Source organism: Leptonotus elevatus, chromosome 8 (genome assembly GCF_054856555.1).
Source record: "Leptonotus elevatus isolate MCC_2025b chromosome 8, RoL_Lele_1.0, whole genome shotgun sequence".
Taxonomy (NCBI): domain Eukaryota; kingdom Metazoa; phylum Chordata; class Actinopteri; order Syngnathiformes; family Syngnathidae; genus Leptonotus; species Leptonotus elevatus.
This window is the reverse complement of record NC_141246.1, coordinates 15,445,541-15,467,609: the sequence shown is the minus strand read 5'-3', so window position 1 is coordinate 15,467,609 and position 22,069 is coordinate 15,445,541. Positions and strand designations below refer to the sequence as shown.

At 39.6% G+C, this 22,069-nt stretch overlaps 3 protein-coding genes across 3 annotated transcripts in view; all 3 read right to left on the bottom strand.

The window, feature by feature from the left end:
* Positions 1-47: 47 nt before the first annotated feature.
* On the bottom strand, positions 48-1,504 carry LOC147169921 (putative pancreatic secretory proteinase inhibitor). Its single transcript, XM_086083732.1, has 4 exons — positions 1,388-1,504; positions 795-817; positions 505-617; positions 48-180 (listed from the first exon to the last, which is right to left on the bottom strand). Exons 1-4 carry the CDS (start codon positions 1,437-1,439, stop codon positions 135-137), a joined length of 234 nt encoding a protein of 77 aa, XP_085939858.1. The 5' UTR covers positions 1,440-1,504; the 3' UTR covers positions 48-134.
* Positions 1,505-2,067: 563 nt separating this feature from the next.
* Positions 2,068-4,387, bottom strand: LOC147169920 (putative pancreatic secretory proteinase inhibitor). The gene is made up of 4 exons (XM_086083731.1): positions 4,258-4,387; positions 2,827-2,855; positions 2,359-2,471; positions 2,068-2,197 (listed from the first exon to the last, which is right to left on the bottom strand). The coding sequence occupies exons 1-4, from the start codon at positions 4,307-4,309 to the stop codon at positions 2,152-2,154; spliced, it is 240 nt and encodes a 79-aa protein (XP_085939857.1). The 5' UTR covers positions 4,310-4,387; the 3' UTR covers positions 2,068-2,151.
* Positions 4,388-5,638: 1,251 nt separating this feature from the next.
* The window catches only part of LOC147169918 (phospholipid-transporting ATPase ABCA1-like), a 45,291-nt gene continuing 28,860 nt past the window's right edge, over positions 5,639-22,069 (bottom strand). Inside the window, exons 10-49 of the mRNA XM_086083508.1 lie at positions 21,863-22,002; positions 21,662-21,778; positions 20,636-20,830; positions 18,916-19,124; positions 18,652-18,828; positions 18,237-18,459; positions 17,904-18,125; positions 17,600-17,804; positions 17,373-17,486; positions 17,121-17,295; positions 16,878-17,009; positions 16,634-16,773; positions 16,396-16,533; positions 16,025-16,254; positions 15,873-15,945; positions 15,589-15,791; positions 15,452-15,503; positions 15,271-15,375; positions 15,019-15,167; positions 14,755-14,879; positions 14,512-14,610; positions 14,232-14,421; positions 13,610-13,704; positions 13,457-13,489; positions 13,270-13,375; positions 13,059-13,133; positions 12,787-12,956; positions 12,532-12,709; positions 12,313-12,428; positions 12,075-12,219; positions 11,832-11,955; positions 11,625-11,754; positions 10,424-10,607; positions 10,183-10,289; positions 9,936-10,077; positions 9,345-9,479; positions 9,147-9,250; positions 8,945-9,037; positions 8,428-8,671; positions 5,639-7,700 (exon numbers count right to left, since the gene is read on the bottom strand). Coding sequence (XP_085939634.1) covers positions 7,557-7,700; positions 8,428-8,671; positions 8,945-9,037; positions 9,147-9,250; positions 9,345-9,479; positions 9,936-10,077; positions 10,183-10,289; positions 10,424-10,607; positions 11,625-11,754; positions 11,832-11,955; positions 12,075-12,219; positions 12,313-12,428; positions 12,532-12,709; positions 12,787-12,956; positions 13,059-13,133; positions 13,270-13,375; positions 13,457-13,489; positions 13,610-13,704; positions 14,232-14,421; positions 14,512-14,610; positions 14,755-14,879; positions 15,019-15,167; positions 15,271-15,375; positions 15,452-15,503; positions 15,589-15,791; positions 15,873-15,945; positions 16,025-16,254; positions 16,396-16,533; positions 16,634-16,773; positions 16,878-17,009; positions 17,121-17,295; positions 17,373-17,486; positions 17,600-17,804; positions 17,904-18,125; positions 18,237-18,459; positions 18,652-18,828; positions 18,916-19,124; positions 20,636-20,830; positions 21,662-21,778; positions 21,863-22,002 — 5,738 coding nt within the window. The 3' untranslated portion in view covers positions 5,639-7,556. The remainder of the gene's footprint in view (positions 7,701-8,427; positions 8,672-8,944; positions 9,038-9,146; positions 9,251-9,344; positions 9,480-9,935; positions 10,078-10,182; positions 10,290-10,423; positions 10,608-11,624; positions 11,755-11,831; positions 11,956-12,074; positions 12,220-12,312; positions 12,429-12,531; positions 12,710-12,786; positions 12,957-13,058; positions 13,134-13,269; positions 13,376-13,456; positions 13,490-13,609; positions 13,705-14,231; positions 14,422-14,511; positions 14,611-14,754; positions 14,880-15,018; positions 15,168-15,270; positions 15,376-15,451; positions 15,504-15,588; positions 15,792-15,872; positions 15,946-16,024; positions 16,255-16,395; positions 16,534-16,633; positions 16,774-16,877; positions 17,010-17,120; positions 17,296-17,372; positions 17,487-17,599; positions 17,805-17,903; positions 18,126-18,236; positions 18,460-18,651; positions 18,829-18,915; positions 19,125-20,635; positions 20,831-21,661; positions 21,779-21,862; positions 22,003-22,069) is intronic.

Sequence of the window (22,069 nt, the reverse complement as noted above, 5' to 3'; positions counted from 1 at the left end):
CACAGTGTGTATGCCTACATTTTTTTTCATCACAAAGATTACTAATCAATCATCAAGACTTTTAATATCCACAATTGTTTTTGTATTTGAAACATTTGGACTGTTGACATGGACTTGCTGGGCTTCTGAACAGGTCAGCAAGCTCCATCGTGGGCCTTCCAAACGTCCTGCTTTGTGACCCTGTAGAGAGAAAATAGACATCTTGAACTTTGTTTGAACCGCTCATACATGATCAGCAAGGAAAATATTAATAATATAATATAATATAATATAATATATGTACAAAATCCCAAGTTCTTACATAAAGCAAAACAAGACAAAAATACTATACATACATTTAATTTTGTGTCTGTAACCACCCATAGTTCAAAATTAGAACTCTTATTGTTTCTATTTTGAGCACCAGGCCACATCTTTGAACCCCTTTTCCAATAAAGAGACTTCCCATAATTACTGCTTGCATGTATGCAATGTGCGTGCGTGTGCGTGTGTGTGTGTACTCACTGTCTGTGATCACAGAGTGCACAGTCATTGGGGTATGTATTTCCATCAGTGCCACACACGGGGTCGTAGTTCATACCACACATAATTGGCGCATCTGTGTCAGGACAATTTGGCTGAAGAAAAAAAAAAAAACTTTTGTTTTTTATTTATTATTTCCAGTATAAATCATATTGTATATTTCATCCCTCTTGCATAGCTAAATGAAGAATCAAGACTATTTAACTTTAATCATTTCTCTCACACAAAACTACATAAAATATGTAATTATTTAAAATAACCTTTACAAATACCTTAGTCGCGGATGCCTCTGTGTCTGTGGAAGCAGAAATTGTTTACAAATAAAAAGTGAGTAGAGCTATCTTGCAAATAGTTTCCTAAATTCCATATATCATCAGAATGCAAAAAAAACATCATGAAAAATATATTTGTCTGTATCTTCACAAAATAGAATAGAATTGAATATACTTGTTGTCATGGGGGTAAATTGTCTTTGGATCACCAATACAGAAGACAAACAGCACTAAAATAGATATTTAAAAATACAAAAACTATAATAAACACATTAAAAGCTAAGTAATATATATTCAAAAATAGGAGCAAAGGAAAGGTACAGTAAAATAAAATATTAGCGTGTAGCATTTGAGGTTATAAACTTAGATCGGTCACTTTGTTCATGATTGGGATGACATTTGGAATAAATAATTACTTTAATTACTTTTTTTGTTTTTGACCTTTTTTATGTAACACCTGTAGTGCGAAATGAATGCATGTAAAAACTATACTAGTTAAAACCCATAATATTGCAAAGCAGTGTCTAAATGTTAGTTTTGCTAGTATAACTTATCTTGTTAGAAATATACGCAATGTTTTTTTTTTTGCATACCTGCAACCACACAGATGAGCAAAAGTCCCAACAGAAGAACTCTCCCAGTCATGATGTATGTTGATGGATGAATAACTCACACTGACATTGCCGTACTGTCAGTGCTGTGTATTTATTGGCGGATCAATGTCAACACACAAAACAAAAAAAACCACACTCAGACGGTAAACATGCACACAAAAAAACGATTTAGTCTCTTGTCGACTACACTACATAACATTGAGTGGTTTTATATAGTAATGTTTCGGTTACTAAGTAAATGCAGGATTACCATAATTTCTCAAAAATAACAAAATTAAAAAAATGATTAATTAATTTAAAAAATCATATAAAATTGAGGCGGAGTATTATGTATGAGTACATGACAAATTATGAAAATTTTTACAGGCGTTGGGGGTTGTCAAAAAATGTGAACCGGTACTTTTATTCCAATATTTAATCTAATGTTAGAAATGCACTACCGAAGAAAGAGGAGGTGTATCACTGAACATTTTACCCGACATACTTCAAAACTACCGTACACAAAGTGTAAAAGAAAAACAAGGAAGTCACCTGGAACTGGAACACCTGCTTATAGCGCTGCACAGCATTGTACTGGGTGTTTTGAATTCTTAATGGCAAAATATTCCAACCTCTCCATGAAGCTAAATAAGCCGTATAAGTGTTTGTTGACCAAAAGATGTTATTCATATACTTTTATTATTCATTATGATTATCACGATCGAAACATTGCCAGATATCCACTTGGTGAGCAGCTAAACAGGTCAGCAGGCTTCATCGTGAGCAATCAAAACGTTCATCTTGGTTGTCCTGCAGAGAGATAATAGACCACCTCAAAATTTGTGCAAGATGAAAAAAACAAGGACAAAAATTAAATAGGAATTCTGTTGTTGTTTTAGCACATTCTGTCTTTTGAAGGACTTCCCGAAAGTTTTTTTTAAAAAGTTTTTTGCACTCAGTTGTGTACTTACTGTCTATGGACACAAAGGGTACACTCATTTGCGTATGTGTTTCCATCGCTACCACAAACAGGTGCAAAGTTCATGGGGCATGCCAAAAACTCGTCAGTGCCAGGACAAGATGGCTGCAGGATAACATACAAAAAAAAAAACACACAGAAAAAACATTTTGTATATCTTGCGAAGATTAGTAAGAAACTACATTTAAATATATTTTTTCATGTTTTCAGTCGAATTTGGTGCAGTTCTACATGACTACAAACTGCAACCACAATTATAACTACAGTGGACCCGTAGTTAAATGCCTCTCCATCATTCATCAAAACAAAGTGCTATTTGGTGAAAGGCAGTTTTCTGACCGACTTGACATATTTCCAACACAATCTTAAAGAACTGAGTTGAGATTATTTATATACAATGTAGATTACCGGAATGTATAGCATATGATTTTCTTTTTTTCTTAAATAACAAAGGGATCACCTTTCTCGGGGATCCTGTGTTGTTTGCATCTGTAAAGGGAGGCAAAATGTTGGACCACGATTTTCGAGCTTTTGTACAAATACATCTCAGAAATACATCATCAACATACAAAACATGCTGGGATAAAAACATTGACAAGTAAACTTGACCTGGTGGTCATGTCTATCTTTATTGACCCAGCTGTAGTTAAAATTTGACCAAAGATTAAGATTAGCAATGTTGTATGTTTACTTTTAAAGTTCTCGTTTCAACCACCACATGTGATTCCTCTGACCCGTCCCTTGTTCGGCTATTTGAAAATCCTTTGAGTCGGTTTCCCTGAGGATGAGGTTTTTAGAAGGCGTAGTTGGCCAGATTTAAGACACCTGGCTCACCTTACGACTCTGTCCATCCTCTTTTTTTTTTTTTTTTTTTTTATTAAAGGAGGTACTCCCGAGTATAGGTCAGTCAGTTGTGGCCCATTTAAACAGTGGCCTTTTGTTTTAAAATAATGGAAAAAGCGGTGCACACTTTATTATTAAATTATTCCTATGTGCGCCGCCTTCTGCTGGCCCTGACAGGCAGTGTTCGACGCAGTGGACCACAGATTTCTGTTGGCTCACTTGCAGCATCTAGTGGGCATTAGTGGTAGTGCAACGACGTGGTATAGATCCTATTTTGCAGGCAAAACTTGATGTGGACGCATTGGTAGCTTCGAGTCTCATTTTGCCTCATTAATTTATGGTGTTCCACAGGGTTACATTTTTGGGAATCTACTGTTTTTGTCGGATTTGCTGCATTTGATTTCCATCATATGTGCAGGTGACAGTAAGATCTATGTACCACTTGATTTTGGAGCACATAACTCAAATTTTACATTTTAGAGTCCACTTTAAGATTCTTTTATTTGTTGTTAGATCTTTAAATGGTCTGACCCCACCATACCTATTTGAGCCCTTCCTGCCCGGTGCCTGAGGACAGCAGCTGAGACATTCCTGGACGTACTGAGAACGAAGCGGAGGCTTTTCACTGTGATAGAACTTTTTCTGTAACATTTGGCATAAAACCATTTTTTTCTTCTCTGGCTTTCCACTCATCTTGAGACTGCACTGTTTTAGTATTAAAAAAAAAAAATCTTAATTTTTTATGTTGCTATTCATTTATTAATGTGTTCTCTTATGTTTTGCTGCTTTTATATACTGTATTTGTGTGCAGCTGTGGTTGTTTTTAAAGTGTATAAATAAATAAATAAAATTGAGCTTAAAACTGGGATTTAGCTGTTAAACACGATTGATTAAACTAAATTAATAGTAAATGTTTTTGTAGCATAAACATGTAAAATTGAGCCTGGTTTTTTTTTTTTTTGCATAATTAATACACACAAACATGCATATCTTAATCCTTACCTGCCCACAGGGATAAATACACTTTTCTGATTCAAAATGTGAATACCTGCAGCCACGCAGATGAGCACGAGTCCCAACAGAAGAACTCTCCCAGTCATGATGAATGTTGATGGACGAATAACAGACTGGCACTGACTGACACGTCAGGCTTGTGATTTTTTACAGGCAGCATAATCGGGCGTGGGAACACTCCAGATGTAAATGAATGTCAGGCAGTAAACATGCACACAAAAATAATCTCTTCTACAGCCTACTGCTGGCGTCATACCTCTGAAACTTTACTTTTCCGAAGGTTATTTGTAAAAGTAACACCCACGTATGCATTGACCAATACTTATGGATTTGTGAAAAATATGAAATTCAGTTTCAGCCCAATGCCAGAGATATACATTACGTAGGCTATACATGTGTATGTATACATTATACATATATGAATGTACAATGGACCATTTTCTGTATTACAATAAACAGTTATTGGCATTTTTATTTATCAATGTGTGTGTGTATATTAGTGCTGTCAAAGTTTAAGCGTTACCTGATTAATTAATTTAAAAAAATTGGGGCATTTATCATGAATTAACCCAGATTCATCGCACGATTAATTTTGACCATAGATTATCCTTAAACGTGACAGCGGATAGCTACGTTTAAGGTAGCACAGGTTGTGTTTGAGCAATAAAACATAATTACATGCATTAAAGTAAAGCATTTAATAAATATTTGCGTATCACATTTAGAATATTTGTTCATGTCAAAATATTGGGGTTCTTTTTTTCTATTTTAAATTATGCAAGTAATTAACTGATTAGAAAAAGAGGAGGATGAGCATGTGCAGCGGATCAAAAAATGTTGAAAACGTCCTCATACACTAAATGTCAAAAGAATTAACACATAACCGGTGCTCTTCAAAATTTGGGATTTTTTTTTGACAAATGCCTTGTTTTTTTTATTAAGCGATTAATCGTGATTAATCAAAATTCTAAGACATGATTAACCTGATTAAATTGTTTTATTGTTTGACAGCTCTAATATATCTATCTATCTATATATTTCATGGTCCAGGTTTAAATAATTATCTGTATTTTACCGGAATAAAATATTGTATGAATGGAATATTTGGCAAGAAAAATGAAACCTTTATCAATATACGGGTGTGAGTGTGTTCATTATTGTGATGTAAATAAAGGTCAAAAGTCAAATTCCATATACAGTGTATCCGGTAAGTATTCAGTGTTTTTTTTCACTTTTTTCCACATTTTGTTACAGCTTAATCCCAATCGAATAATTTCATTACCCCCCCTCAAAATTCTACACACCACACACACCATGTGACTGTAACAAAATGTGAAATGCTTGAATACTTCTCGAGGTACAGCTTAACTCCCCAACCTCCACACAAAAAAAAGTGAGGCGGAGGCAGTTTTTTTTTTTCAAAATGTATGAATTTTATTTTAAAAGTTACTATACAACCATGGGTAACAGACTCAAACAGCTGTTGTTTAATACTTGAAAAAATGTAAACGAATAGTAATATTGAGCAAAATAGGAGAAAATCACCACTTAACCACTATCTCTCGATTTCACTGATCACAATTTGACTTTTCTCAGTCAAGCACTCGTTCCCAAAATCACCTTTAAAAAAGGAAGATTTGATGCTGTTGTGCAGCACACGGTTCTTTTTGGCTGCTCTGGCCAATGTTTTTTTTTTTTTTAGCCATCCTGGGAATTTCTAATAATTCCAGAGCCGTTAGGAAACCCTTTTCGAGATTGTACTGAACATTCAGCACCTGTTATGTATTTCAACCCTGCATATAATTCTACGTATTTGGTCAGAGCACTAATTAAATCGCAGTGGTCCCTGATTGTGTCCAGTCATGGCAACACAGGTACGGTAACATTAGGGTTTGGCAAGTTTTCACTATACAGTGACACGTTATAATTAGCTTTAATTGACCGAATGGAAAACTGAAGTGACATGAAAGCACAGCTTCAAATCGTACAAAACAGTTGCCTTGTCAGTATTCTGCTGGTTGGTACATATTGAACTCAGTTTGGCACTGAACTGTTTGTTGCTCATCACAAGACTTCTACGTTACATAACATCGACCATCTTTCTTTCCATCACAAGGACAGCAGAAGTATAATTGCCATCTAGTAAGTTTGAGCGCTACCTTTTGACGTTTTTGTCCATCCCATCTAATCACAGTTTCCTCATTTATATTCCGAGCCCTCGTACACATGATGTTACAAAAATCCACTAACAACAAAGCAGTCTGCAAGCTTTGCCACACTCACAATATAGGGATGAGAGTGTCCAGGCGGAGGAGAGCATGCAATAGTCATCTTCAACATCTTCTTCTTCATCCACCTTTGGCTTTCACTTAAGGAAGTCCAAGACGGTGGGGGCGAGTGAAAAGATGGCATTACAGCGAAATGCACATCATGTACAGACATCAAGAAACAACCTTTTTTTTTTTGTTCTTTTTAACAGGGAATGACTTCTTTTTTTCTCCACAAAAGAACATTTTTGTGCTTTGTCAGATGGTCTTACACATCCCTTTCCTAGATGATGTTGTTAATGGAGTGCTGACATTTAATCCCACGTCACCATAGGCACTGTGATGAACTAAATCATAACATGAGGAACAACAACAACAAAAGACAACAATGTTATCTATCAACTGTTATTTAACGAAAAGTACAACAAAGTCACATCCTATCATGAATCCAATTAGAAAGCGTGTCACCAAATGTTGTGTTCCTCCCTTGAAATGTTTTGAACTGTTTGAGCCCCAACCTGCTTTATAAAACTGCTCATGGTAACGAAGAGATTTGCCCCCGAAAACAGATTTCAAGTCCTTTAAAATCCTTTTGCAGTTGGCAGTGAATGAACAGAACATTCTTTTGTTTTGTTTTCTCCCCCAAAGTAGCTTTGCTACTTTTTGGAATGGGCTTTCGATTAGACTTCCTCTCAAGAGAAGTAGCACGGCTACTTTTGCAGTCAAACAAAGCGTGACAACCTCACTTCAAGTGTCCATGGTGAAGGAGAAGCACCAGTCTCCAACCCTCACTCAAGTTTTCCTCTCATCTTAAATATAGAGATTTCTTGCATTGATTTGCATTGAGTTCAGTGTTTCACAATACCTGCAGTCTCTGCCTCGTCATATCTCCAGAGGCTGTGCAATTAACAGCAGGTCCACTGAGACGTAATAAAAAAAAAAAGACTACAAATGAGAACAAAATAAAGTGAACAGTCTGTCTCCCGCTTCAGATTTTGTGGCGCGGATTACATCTGGCGGGAGACGAGAGTGACGCGTAGCGACACCTGCTGGTGGCATGGTGGAATCAGACACAGCTCTCCCTGGTCTTGTTGTCCATGAGGAAAGAGTTGAGCTGGGAAACGTCCACCACCACCGCGTCTCGTTTGCTCAGGTGGACGTCTTTTAAGTGGTCCTCGTCACTTTGGTCCTTGGCAAAATTTACAAATACCTTGACGGGAGAAAGAGGAAGAAACATCAATAGATATATATAGTTTTTGATTTTGATGTGTTTATGTTATTAAGGAATGCAAAAATAGATATGTTAAACACTCAAAAATAGAATTGGATATTTAAGTTATGAAGTAGTGATGGACAAATGAAGCTTCATAAAAGCTTCATGAAGCACTTGTGATATTTTTGTTGACTCCTCTAGATGGCACTGTTGTTTTTTTCACATTTTATTACATCAGAAAATAAATATGGCTGACGGGTTGAAGCCGTGGCTTATTATACCAGTCCCCAAATACATTTTAGACGCATCAATCATCAAAGCCTTCAAAGTGTTCGGTTTAGGTGAACGGTATGGGATTTTTTCTAATAGGTTTTTGGTGAGCTAACGAATACACACACGCACATCCACATACAAAAAAAAAAGAAAAAAAAAGAGAGCAATGACGATGACATTACCGAATGAACAATACTGAGCTCTTTTAGAATAAAAATAAAAATAAAAATCATCAAAGCCTTCATTTATAGTTTTATTTTATTTTATTTGTTTATTTTCTGCCTTTTTTTGTTTAAGATGCAGTGGAAATGTAAACACTTTCCATTGTACTAGCCTTTACATTGAAACCAACAGCACCATCTAATGGAGTACAAAAATATCACAAGTGCTTCATGAAGCTTCATGTCATTTTCCCACCACTCTTATAAAGGTAGACTTAAAAGAGCATTACTTGGTCTAGCGTGGTCTGAGAGACTGAGTAGTCCTCTATCCTGAGTGTCTCCTTGTTTGTGGCCAACAGGGAGAAGATGCGTGCGAGGGAGGTGAGGGAGGAGGGCAGTTGATACTGAAGCATGTTGCGATGTCTCTCCTTCAGTGTACTGCCGGGAAGTTCCCGCTCGATGAACTCCATCACCGGCCGCAGGTCTGGATCCGGTCCGGCCACCCTCAGGATGATGGTGTAACCATCTCCAAACCTGAAGAGAAAGATGAGGACATGTTTTGTTGTATCATTCATGCACACCCAAAATGGCCACTCAGTAACACTCCATTCCGTGGTCCCTGTCTCTCACCACATACACAATGAATGGGTTTGAATTCGGTGCGCTGCGCCCTGCTAAATGCAGTGTGAAAAGGGCTTACTTAAGAGTTTCAGAATCATACTCTATGTGATTACCTATGTGAGCATTTATTAGCGTTTTGACCACGAGGGGAGTTTTGTCGGTGAGATTTTCTGCAGTGATTCCTACCTGTTCTTCAGGTGCTGTACACTCCCCAGACAGCGGAACCTGCCATTGACCATGATAGCCATCCTGGTGCAAAGCGCTTCACACTCCTCCATGCTGTTAAAAAACAACAACTCCAGATCAAATTATGTGTGTTTGACAAAATATAGTTCAATCAATTACTCAACATGCGTTTTCAAATTTGATGTTAGTTTTGAAGTCTAACCTGTGGGAGGTGAGGACGACAGATCGTCCCTCTTTGATAATGCTCAGTATGGCGTTCCACAGGGCACGCCGTGCTTTCGGGTCCATGCCTGTTGTAGGTTCATCCTGTTAAATAGAAACACGAGGTATTCAGACGATTTGTGTTCCATCAAGGAAAATAGAGGTTGACTCGTGTTTGTGTGTGTTGTTCTCCTCTTACCAGGAACACAACAGGTGGTCCTCCAATGAGAGCAATGGCGGTGGACAGTTTCCGCATGTTGCCTCCACTGTAGCTACCTGCTGATTTGTCAACATACTTGACCAAACCCAACTTGCGAATGCCCCACTCCGCCACCTAGTAGAGAGAACCAAACATCAACCTTTTATCCCATTTGAACACTAACAAATGTGCATTCATGCAAAAATGTACATTTATTTTCACAATGCATATTTTTTAAATATAAGTATGATAACCATATTTACATTATATTTAGAAATATTTAGCATAAGCAAACAAAGCATCCGGTCAGTTTTTAACATTTACAAATGTCTAATCTAATGGACAAATGAAGCATCATAAAAGCTTCATGAAGCACACAGTGATATTTTTGACTCCTCTAGATGGCCCTCTTGGTTGAAATGTAATCACTTTCCATTGCACCAGGCTTTATATTTAACCCAAGAGCACCATCTATAGGAGTATAAAAATGGTCGCAAGTGCTTCATGATGCTTCATTTTCCCATCATTGGGTTTGTCTTGATCGGTGAAGGCATTCTCCCCTCTGGTTTTGTGTTTGTGTGTATTACTGACCTCACACACTTCCTTCTCAGGAACACCTCTGAGAATGGCGTAGAACTCAAGGTGCTCTCGTCCTGTCAGCAGGTCATTAATGGCATCAAACTGCGGACAGTAGCCCATGTTCTGATGCACCTCATCTATTTCTGTTGTTACACTGGAGTGAAGCGCACACACACACAAGGCAAAGTGTGAGTCATAATTTCCAACAAGCAGTTCTAAATGTCTTAATTAGAGCCCATACGGAGTACTCTTAGCATACCTCTTGCTTGCCAGGTATGCCTCTCCACTGGTAACCTCTGAATCACCTGTTAGCATTTTGAACGTACTGGTTTTCCCTGCTCCATTGACTCCCAGCAAACCAAAACACTGAAAAATAAAAAAAATGAACCTTTTCACTATCCGTTCATTGCCACAGGAAACCACATCAGGATATACAGTATGAGCTTTCAAACTGTACTACGGTGAGCTCTATGCCAGAGAAAAGAGTAGGAAATCCCTACCTCGCCTGGTGGAATGCCAACACATAGGCGGTCCACGGCGGGCTTCTGTTTGCGCTTATAAATCTTAGTGAGCTGACGAAGCTCCAAAATGTCAGTTTGCCCTGTACCACTGAGGACTCTCTGTCGTTCTCTGGCCACATCTTCATCCTCTTCTCCAATTGGCTTCAGGTGACTGGATGATGACCTGCAAAGACAATGCATAGAGGTGAGCTCACACTCATTCGGGCACCATCTAATATAAAGAAAATGTAAGAATGCCTGAAAATGTAATAACATTTGTTTGTACTTAACTCGATGAAAAATGGAATAAAATCCAATACGGTGTTCCCTCATTTTACGCTGGGGTTAGGTTAAAAAAAATTGCCGCAATAAATGAAATCCGCGAAGTAGTTAGCTTCATGGTTTTACATTTATCATAAATGTTTCAAGGCTCTAAAACCCCTCACCACACAGTTTACACACTTTTCTCATCGAGGCATTTACATTTTCTCACATTTCTCTTGTTTAAACATTCATAAATTTTATAAAATAGGTACATTACTGTAAAAAAAAAAAAAGCATGCAAAATTGCACTTTGAAAAAATCTGTGATACAGCGAGGCCGCGAAAAGTGAGCCGCGTTATAGCGAGGGAACACTGTAATGTAATTTTTTTTTTTTAAGTCTTTGAGGCAGAGCAGTTCTAATCAAGTGGGCGGAGCTTTCTTTGATTAACTCTCTGCAAAGTTGGTTTAACACTAAATAATCAATCAATCAATTCTGTCAAATAACTCCAATACTGACCTCCATTTATATCAAACCGTGTTAAAAATAGACATTGAAATAAACTCTGAAACATTTAACACCACAATTTTAACACTCCAATTTTCAATGTATATAACAGTCTTAGAGTCTCAAAACGCACAACTTTGGATTGAAAATTAGCATATATGTTACATGTAATGTAATAAATTCCCAATAATGTAATAAGTTATTACATTCATCCCTTATATTATGGTTAAAAATGTTAATATCAATCAGAATTTGTTTTTATTAAGTTTTTGTGAAATTATTACATTATTGGGTTACATTTTTGATTGAGTTATGTGCAAATGTTCCATTTTCGTGATATTACTATAATACATTCCAAATTGGCCAAAATTGTGAATGTTTAAAAGGTCATACAAAAGGCAGAGTATAATAGAATTGTTTCCGTGCACACACCTGGCCTTGATACAGAAGCGGTATTGGATGAGGATGGTGATGCAGAAGAAGATGACTCCCTCAATGGCCATTGCAAACAGGTTCTTTCCCACCATGTCCCAGGCCAGAGGGGAACGGAAACGGTTTTCCCCTAGAGACCCAAAACCATTTTTGTCAAAACCCACAAGAAATGTTTCCACAATGGATAGGTCACCCTGCTGTGCTTACCAAATCTCTCCAAAGCATCAGCCATTGCTTGATTCTTCACCATGTCAATCAGTCCTCGCCCCAGACAGAAGTGAGGGAAGATGAGGAATACGTTCTTCAGGATGTCATTGATACCACCGATCTCCTGATGAGATCAAAACATTCTCAATCAATCATCAGGGTTCAGTATCAAAAACGTCAAAAACAAAAAACGATTTGCTATGCATTTAATGGAATTAAAATGAGAAAGAAGTTGATATTTACATTGCCTCCAAACAGCTCCAGAACAAAGGTGGACACGCTGCCATTTATTCCTATCAGTATGTTGACACTGGTCAGAACCACGTAGGCTGTGCTGGGTATCTTAAAGAAGAATGAGGCTGGGTACATGAGAGGCGTGATGGACCATCTGGAAAACAAGTAGAAAGGACAATTTGCAAGGCTATGTTCGAGCATCTCGGGGCTTATGTATACAAATATACTTTTATATGCTCCCACTTACCCATACAGCAGCAGCAGCAAGGCCAGCACAGGCAAATTGGTGGATGAGACGTAAGCATCTTGTTGGAAGCAGATGAAAATGATGATCACCAGGGTGGCGGGTACAATGTAGTTACACTGTAAGAGGACAAAGACACCAAAAAAAACAAAAACTTGAGTAAGCTGCAATCATGAGGGAGGCTGCTTTCTAAGGTCAAATGATTGGAGAGGAATGTCATACCATGTCCCAAACAAAATTGGCCAGCCAGTAGAGGAGAGGTTGGACTCCACTGATAAACTGCAAGTGTTTGGCCTTGTTCACCCTCTCCTGGATGAGAAAGACAACGAAGCTGGCAGGTACAAAGGACATGGCGAAGATCACGCAGATGGACACCAGCACATCCACTGATGTTGTCATTCTGAGGAAAATAGTCAGTCATGAATTCATCTTTCTTGTTGGAAGGTCGGAATGATGCTGTTGTTTTAATTTACTCACAGGGCAACTTGTGACAGCTGCTCCTTGGTGAGGTTGAGGGGATGATTATACGCAGTGATACCAAACTTGGCGGGGTCTTCGCCAGCTGGCAGACTTGCTCGAAGGATGCCATTGTTCATCACATTTAGAAAAGAGCCAATACTGTGCCAGCCCTTGTTGTTGAACCAGATCTGTGAACAGATGGGACATCATGCTAGTTGTATATTTGCAGTCACACTCACTAATTGTATTATTATTTATTTTTACAATGTACATGCGAGCCGTGCACTAACCTTGACATTATTATTGGTGTCTAATCCTTGAATGAAGTTGGAGAGACTGCGGAGGAAACGATCTGCTGCGGTTCCCTAGATGGTGGGTGAGGAAGACAGACTTTGAGGTGTGGTCTTTGTCTTAATATCTTTTCCATATTGTATAATTTATGTGTTGATATATTGATGTTTACAAGCAGCGTTTGAAGCCCATTTGTCTGAAATCTCTTACCCTTTCGAGATGGAAGCGCCGTCGCAGCTGAGCAATTGCCTCATCGATCTCGTCTCTCTGGGCTGGAAGCTGAGAGCCCCTGGCGCCAAGCGAGAAGCCGCCATATCTGTGCACAGATGAGTTCTTTTAATACCAGAGACAATCCAGATTCATGCTTTTAAGAGGGATTAAATGTCGGCTAAGGTACCTGAACTCGTTGACCCAAATCTTGTTCTTCAGGCTGAGGTGTGATAGAAACAAAACACAGGTGTGTTAATAACCACTTACTCACACGTCGAGGAAAATCAATTTAAAAGCAAAATAATACTGAAACAATAATTGAATGTGTAATGAGTGTCACCTTTTGCCAATGATCTGAGCGTAGGTCTTCACCAGATAATCTGACACGTTTCTGCCGGTCAAATTCTGAAGTGTGTCTTTGTCGCTGAGCTTCATCTGAATACAAAGCAGACAAAACGCGTAAGTTAGAAATATGGCAGCATCTTTTAGTCATTGATACAGTAACTTCATAATAATTCATACAATTTTGTTAAAATTAAAAAGATGTACTGTAATGTAAAAAATGAGTGTGATATTGATTTGTGTTGAGGCCATTTTTCTGCCACTAGATGGCATAATTGCATTTGTAAGACATTGGTGACAGCTCAGTGCATTTTTCTTTTCATAGTAAGTTATCTAATCTTTAACATGAAGTAACTTTTGCACATTTTCAAAATTGTAAAATACAACTTGACCCCATTCTCCACAAATATATGCATTATTATTACATTTATTACTGCTGAATTTTGACGTGGACGTGTCTGCTGTGTTGTGACTGGAATTCTCCCAGTACAGAAAACAAATTAACACACTCATTTTGACACCCCTCCCTCATTTTTACATATGAAAAGAGCTACATAAATACAATTTGATTTGATTTACAATTTAAGCAGCTAACCTGTATATTATATGGCCTCACTAACCTGTGGAGGTGGTAGGCCCCCCGCACCAGCTGGACACTCCGGCAGCATCCTTTTGCGCCCCTCGCAGCTGCACTCGCACAGAGGCGATGGATTCTCCATGGACCAGTTGCCGTTGTCGAACATGTCCTTCACACTTTGAGATACTTGTGAAATCAACCACTCATCTTCCACGGTGGCACACGACGTGTCCCTGCAAGTAGGCACATTCAAACACGTCACGTGAGTTTACAAAGTGAAAGTAAAATTCACATTATTGATTCTGTTTATAGTTATGACTCACAAAATGGATTCTCCATCCATGCAGCGTGTTCCAAATCCTGGTTTGTCTGTCAAAGCTCCCAGTAGTTTTTCAGTATAAGGGTCCTCGGGTATGTCGTTACTGTAAAGACACAAATGACTTGAATTTCATGTGTGCTTGTGCCTTGTCACATTATTCAGCTGAATGTGCGTGATGACAGAGAATGTGTTTCCAAGCAGTTATTTTCATACACAGTATATATAAATAATTGATAGATGAACATACCTGACAAAGGTAAACTGCTCTCCATACATGCTGGGCTGCAGAGCCAAGCTGGGGTACTTTCCAAATGGAGGAACAATTAAGCTGAACACCAGTGCAATACACACAAACACAGCTGGGAGGACAATCTAGAGGGGGAACAAACATGATTATTTGTTAAAACTAAAACGCAGACAACAGGGTTTCCCCCAGTGCTTTAAAGGCCCGGAGGGCCGCCAGGCTTTCTCCTTATATTTAATAAAAAAAAATTAAAAAGTCTCATCATACCTGTGCAAAAAAGCCTTTCCTGGACCGTTGAGCATAGAGGAATCTTTTCCAGAGTAGTGCCACAAACTGTTGTCGCTTCAGACTCCAGCCTTTGACTTGGTACGAGCCTTTACCATCACTGCCACTAAGCCAGTCAGTCTCACGAGACTCTGTAAACACACAGCAGACACATGAGCAAACATGCAAACCTTTATTATCTACGATTACGTGTCTTGCATTTACGGATGATAACAAATACTTCTGCTGGGTCACCTTCAGAGTCGTTGAAATCAAAGTCATCTTCAGTGAAGGGCTTCAAGCAGCTCTGATGGTCTCCAAATGCATGGCGGCGACGTGTCCTCGTTGGCACGACTCCATCTGCAAACGTGTCATGGCATGTTTGGCATGTTTCCTTACACAGCTGTTGAACATTTTCTTTGATCATAAATCTCACCTGAAAGTTCCACAGAATCAACTCCACTGTCCTCAGCCACTTTCAAGAAAATCTAAAAGAAAATCATTAAAATGTTGATCATCAAGTCACATAAGACAAATCCCATCCATGTTATTCCACATTGAATTGTTCCGTACCTCCTCTAGGGTTGTGTCTGATATGCCATAACTTGATATTCCAAGGTCGGTGAGACGGTCATCAAGCTCATGGAAGAGCTCTACAAAGGCTCCATCTTTAGCTGACTGATAGGGCAGAATATAAGTGAGCTCATGTCCGAGGTCCTCCACCAGGCGAGCCTCTGAGACATGCTTGAAAATCACGCTTGAGATGAGGGAAACATCTGAAAGCAAGAGTGTATGGTTTTAGTTTCATTTTTTTTGATTTAATTTGTTAAAACACAGTGCTTTTTTTTTTCTCCTACCGATGGTGGTGGTTTCACTCTCTGGTTCACTGCCAAGGCCTGCGTCTGAACTGCTCTCAGACACATTATCCTCCTAAGTGGATGAAATGATAGTTACAGTAAGTAAAGCCAGACTGACTCATCATAAGTGAGACAAACGCACACCCTCCTACCTTCTCAGCTTTCTTATTGTAAGAGACAGTGCTTGCGGAATTCCTGCAGGACTGGAGTGCCAAGTCGTAGTCTCGCTTTACCAAGGTCAGGTAGTAGCCGGTGCCCAATTGGGTCTTCAGGAAGAGTGAGGACCCGACGCAGCAAAGCTTGCCATGGGAGATGATGGCGATGCGGTCACCCAAGATGTCAGCCTCATCCATGTGATGAGTGGACAGGAGGATGGTGCGGCCTGACAGAAGGATAACAATCTTGCTTGGTCATATCAACATTGACGTTTTTATCTAATCAGATGTAAAACTTCCCTTGTGGATCTTTTTTTATGTTTAAGCCTTGGCGGAGGTCTGCACTCATACTGTTATTTTCCCCTTACCTTGTCTGTATTTAAGAAGCAGGTCCCAGATGCCCCGGCGTGCATAGGGGTCAACTCCAGCTGTGGGTTCATCCAAGATCACAACTTTTGAGCCACCAACGAAAGCCAACGCCACTGACAATTTCCGCTGCATCCCACCTGAATTGAAAGCAATGGGAGAAGTGCCGTTAAGATCACCGACTCGCAAGCTAATTCACATAAAACATTTCTGGTATGGTAAAAGTAAAACTGAGCTGACCAGAGAGCGTGTTGGTGCGTGATTGTCGCTTATGAGGCAATCCAACATCATTGACAATTTGCTCCATTTCAGCCTTCACAATGTCCTCAGGCAGCCCCTTCAGTCGAGCATAGAACCAGATGTGCTCTTCCACTGTCAGCCTGCATTCACATCAACCAGATCAGTGCCAATTTCCAGGAAGAGCAAAAAGCTCGCTAATGAAATTACCATTTCCCATGATCACAATATATATGTGAGTACTTACATGCTGAAAAGCACATTGTGCTGGGGGCAGACACCCAGATTCTGCCTGATGGTACTAAGCTCCGAGCGAATATCTTTGCCTAAGATGTAGGCTGTTCCTGAAGTGGGCGGGAACAACCCCGTTAGGATTGACCTAACCAAAAAAACAACAACAACAACAACAAAAAGCAGGGGCAGGTTAGTCAATTGCCTCTTAGAATGGGAACATTTGATTTGGATGCACAGGATGTGCATGTTGCCTTACATTGTTGTGGTCTTGCCAGCTCCATTGTGACCCAGGAAGGAGGTAATCTGTCCTTCGTAGAATCTCAGGGAGAGACCATCCACTGCCAGCTTTTTTCCATGACTGTAGATTTTTACCAGGTTCTTGATGTAAACACCTGGTTCTATGTGGCTTGGCTCCTCCTCTATGCACACAGCTGGAAACACAAAACACTGTATCAGCATGGTTTTGTCACATGAGTAAAAAAAAAAGAAGATGAAAACACATTTGTACCATCAGCGTTGCCTTTCTTAGACAAAGGAGTCGAGAAGTTCTGGCTCTGTTTCTCGCCACACCAGTATGTCCGTGTAAAAGGGAAATACCAAGGCCTGGGGATTCCATACTGGCCTGTGACGGAAATATTTGCATTGTCTTTTAGGACGTTTTCACCAATGTTTCTGATTTACAACATCAACTGATTTGCAGAAAAATAGTCACACATCAATTATAAGGAGACTCACCGGGAAACACAGCCTCAATGTACCATGTCATGACTCCATACAGCACAGCATCAAAGAGCATGAGACAGATGGAGGTGGTCAGATTGTAACTGTCCTCCTCCAGGGGGCTCGCCAGCAAGTTGGACCATTGGATTCCCACACCTTGCTCTTCAAACAGCGACAAGTACTCACAGCCAAATCCAAAAGCTACAGGAGACAGCAGGCTCTGGGAAGAGAATGGAAAACACGACCAAAAGTTCATGCTCAGAGAACATTATTTCACAAACAAGGTGCTGTGGAGGGATATCAAACTGTATCCACTCACCACAACAATTTTTGCTGCATATCCCACGTAGTCTTGCCAGGCAACACACAGCACATAGGGCAGGTAGAGGGTGAAGTAGATGATCCCACCGCAGGCCGCTGCCAAGTTGGCACGAGAGAACAACGTGCTGATAAGGAAGCACTGCATGATGGTTACCACGCCGAAAGAGCTCAGGAATAAGAAGACCACGCCCGAGTCGCTGTAAGGGAGCAAGTTGCCGAGCTGACAGGAGGGAAGGGAAAAAAATAAGACCATATTATTTACAGTTACATTCAAGGATTTTTTGAAAATGTTTAAAAATACTCATCATTTCTATAGCGTGTTTGTACTAACCTTCAACAACATGACCAACAAGCCGGCGCTGATCAGCAGTGGAATCAAACTGCTGATGAACCAGCTCAGCCACAAAATGCCGTTGTTGAGTCCCATGATCCTCATGGTCTCCTTGAGCCGGGCCTCCTTCTCGTAGACCACCCCCTTGATGATGATGGCCACCGAGTACATCCATGCCAGCGTCATGAACAGAGGCATGGAGCGACTCATCACCCGCAGAAAACTACAAAAACAAGTAAGAACCATATCTTAACTCCTTCACTGCCCTTGACAGCTATATAAGGCAAAAATCTATTTAACTTGCCTAATAAACCCCTGACAACAAAAGTGAGTACACCCCTAAGTACAATAAGTCATTTTTCCTCCCTCAGTGTGATGTGACTCAGTGTTACATATAATACATACAGTCACTTACATGTCATCAACATAGCAAGGATAGGGCATCTGCTGAATATAGATTCCAGTCTTTTCCTTGGTGCCTGTCACAGCTCGGATGATTCCCTGTTCAATCACATCCTGCAGGTAGGAGAATCCGCCCCAGATGTACCGCAAGTCCTCGAAAGGGTCTGCCCGGGGACCGGGATCCCAGTAACTGCAAACCACAAAATTCAATAGGTATTTGCTACTCAAGAGTACTTCAATGGCACTTCAAATGTGATAAGAAACGTGTCTCTTTTACCCATCCTTGATCTTGTTGGTCCTCTCAACATTATCGATGTCCATGCGGATTTTGTAGTTGACTTTGGGAGGCAGGTGAGAGCTGTTGCTATGGGAGATGTCCGGGAACACAATCCCTGCCCAGAACTTCTGGTTGTCAAGTAGACTCATGGATTTGTTGACCAGGCGCTCCTCGTTTGCTACTGGCTCCAGTTTGTCGAGGTTCACACACTGATTGGGAAAAAGGGAAAGGAGGGTTATGGTAAGACTTTAATTTCTTGACAATAATATGTTATATGTGACATCACTAATTTAAACATGACATTTTGATCAATAATACATTTTTGGAATATGAGTTATGCTGCAAAATCCAGCTGTTTTTATCCATTTCAGGGGGCGGCCATTTTGCCATTTGCTGTCGACTGAAGATGACATCACAATTGCTCAGAGAACGAGCAAAGACCAATCACAGCTCGCCTGTTTTCTGAAGTTACCAGAGACCTGAGCATACGTGATGTCATTTTCACTTGACAGCAAGTGGCAAAATGGCCGCCTTCTGATATTGATAAAAACGGCTGGATTTTGCTGCTTAACTCATATTCCACTAACGCAAAATTAACCAGAATACCACATTTACACTAGTGGGTCTGAATAGAACATAATGTCAAGAAAAAATTTTTTTTTTGGGGGGGGGTTTGACTTCTCCTTTGAGTAAATAAGACAAGAATCCACAAAATATAATTGTATTGCTAACTGGTCTATAAGGTGTGCTAAACATACATTACATGGTCTTTGAATAGACACTACATGAGCAAAGTACGAGCTGAGCCTCTTAACTGATTTAAGCTGTGTCTGAGAGAACAGTGAGTTCAAAACCTTAAGAAAAGGCAGCATGAGCACTGCAGGCATGACATACTTTGTTTTAACTGTTAGACCTTGACATCGTCCTAGTGAGGCTACATAAATAAAGTTGAGTTCAGTTGAGTTGAGGTGAGGAAAGACAAGCATGTATTATGTGAGCTCCTTAGGAGGTGGATCCAACCAAGTAGGTCAATAGGTCAAGATATTGTTTACAGTTGTGCATGACAGTGCCTATGCTATGCTTTTCTGATACAGATCCATACTGAAGTCAATGCTATTTTCCACATGTGGGAATGATGTGGATTCATACACTCTGGCTTTTTTACTTTAGATGGTGCATTTGTATCATGAATCTAAAGGAGACCAAAAGCTAGTCCGGATTTTATTGTACAGTTTGTGCTGTAATCTGAGCATTCTTACTGAGAAGAAGAAAGTTGCAAGGCTATTTGCTGACATTAACTACTGAATTAGAGAAGCCTTCGATACATTTATCCCTGACACAGATAAATAAGACACACACAAGAAGGCCCTTTCACAACCCTGGCTAATGTTTGTTGGCAGCGCTATATAATGGCTTTTTTGTTAAGGCTGGGCATGCTGACCCAGTGAACATAGAAAGAGACAGCGTCATAAATGGATTCACATAAGTGCTTCAAAACAAAGTTAACAAGATTAGCTAAATGGCGAATTAGGAATCCGTTTATTGCCTTATTGAGTTTCTCCTTGCATATTGACCTAAATGAGAACTCATTTGTAAAGTAGAGAAAATGGTTCGTCTGTGCTTTGGCTCGCTACAGACTGAGATAGTTAACTCTTTGCATTACTCTATATTATATGAGCAATTGTGTATTTTATATGACGTATTTTTTGATCAAACCGACCTCCATGAAGCGGGTGATGGTCTGTATGGCCTGGTCGGTTTCATTGAAGACATCCCTCCAGGTGTATGCTGATCCAGCTGATCTTTGGTCAGATGAAGATTTGGCAAGGAAGTGCGACACATCGGACACCCGCCACTCAGTCCCACTGAGTTGGGTGTTCAAGAAAGTGGCACTGGCGTCATTTTGGAGCAGCGTCTGCATGAAAATTGGGATTTATATGATTTAATACATAGAATGAGTTTTGTTTAAAACATTAAAAATGTCCTTTTGTCATCCTTCGTTTCAAATGGAAGGCAGAAACAAACAGTCGGCACATGCTTATGGCTAACTTCAGACCTAAAAACAATGGACTACTAGAAAATTATATATTGTATGTGCTGTATGTTCTTTTTGCTGCTAATAATAGGTATTAAGCCAAGTGACTTTTTAAATGATTGTTTGTTTTCAGATGTAATTCAAACATTGACACTAGGTGGCAGTGTTGAATGTGCAACCTTGAAGAAGGAGTCAAGACCAACCATTTTGTGAGTATGCCATCTGGGACATCCTAAATAAAAATAAATAAATAATAATAATAATACTCCTTGCTATGTTGTAATTTCTGGTTAAGTGGCTGTATTTAATTCCCCATTAATCTGCCTTCAATCATATTTAAGGGCCATTGCAAATCTAGTAGAATAGTTAGCATATTAGATTTTTTTTTACTGATTAGTTAGAAAGCAACATTTTTAAATTTGATATCTGAAATAATCTCTGATATTCGTCTTTCATGTTTATCCAGAAAGAAAACAGACCAGTGCTCTTTTTCTGCGCCTTCTTTTCACATAGGGTGACAATGAAACTTGGTGGTGGAAAGTTAACATTTGCAATATGAGATCATAAGAAAGCAAGGTAGATAGTGATGCCTGTAGGGGGTTTTGATACTCAATTCAAGAAAGCACTTCATGACACTGATCACTGTCACAAATATAAAATTATATATATAGAATAATATGTAAAGGTATTCTGTCAGTGTAGCCCACTCACCCTGACCAAGTCCATTTCTTCACTGTTCTCCATAAAGTTCCACACTTTTGGCTTCATCTCATCCCACATCCCACCCAGGTCCCTCAACAGGCCGAGCTCCTGGAAGGTCTTGTTCACCTGGGAAACACAATCCCACACATGAATCACCATTCAGTAGAGATGAGCTTCAACAAAAGTTCATGACTTCTTGTAGGTGCATACCTCGTGGATTATCCTCTGCGTGGCTGGAGTATCTGGAGTGTACAGGATCTTTCCCACCAGCAGAGGCTTTAGAGCTCTCCAAATCATCCTGGATATGGGGCTCGACTCCAGTCTCCGCATCATGGTGTTGCAATAAGGAGCTTGACAAACAAGCCACAAAGCATTTACAACTATCGACCATCATTTCAAACAGCTTTTCAATAAGAG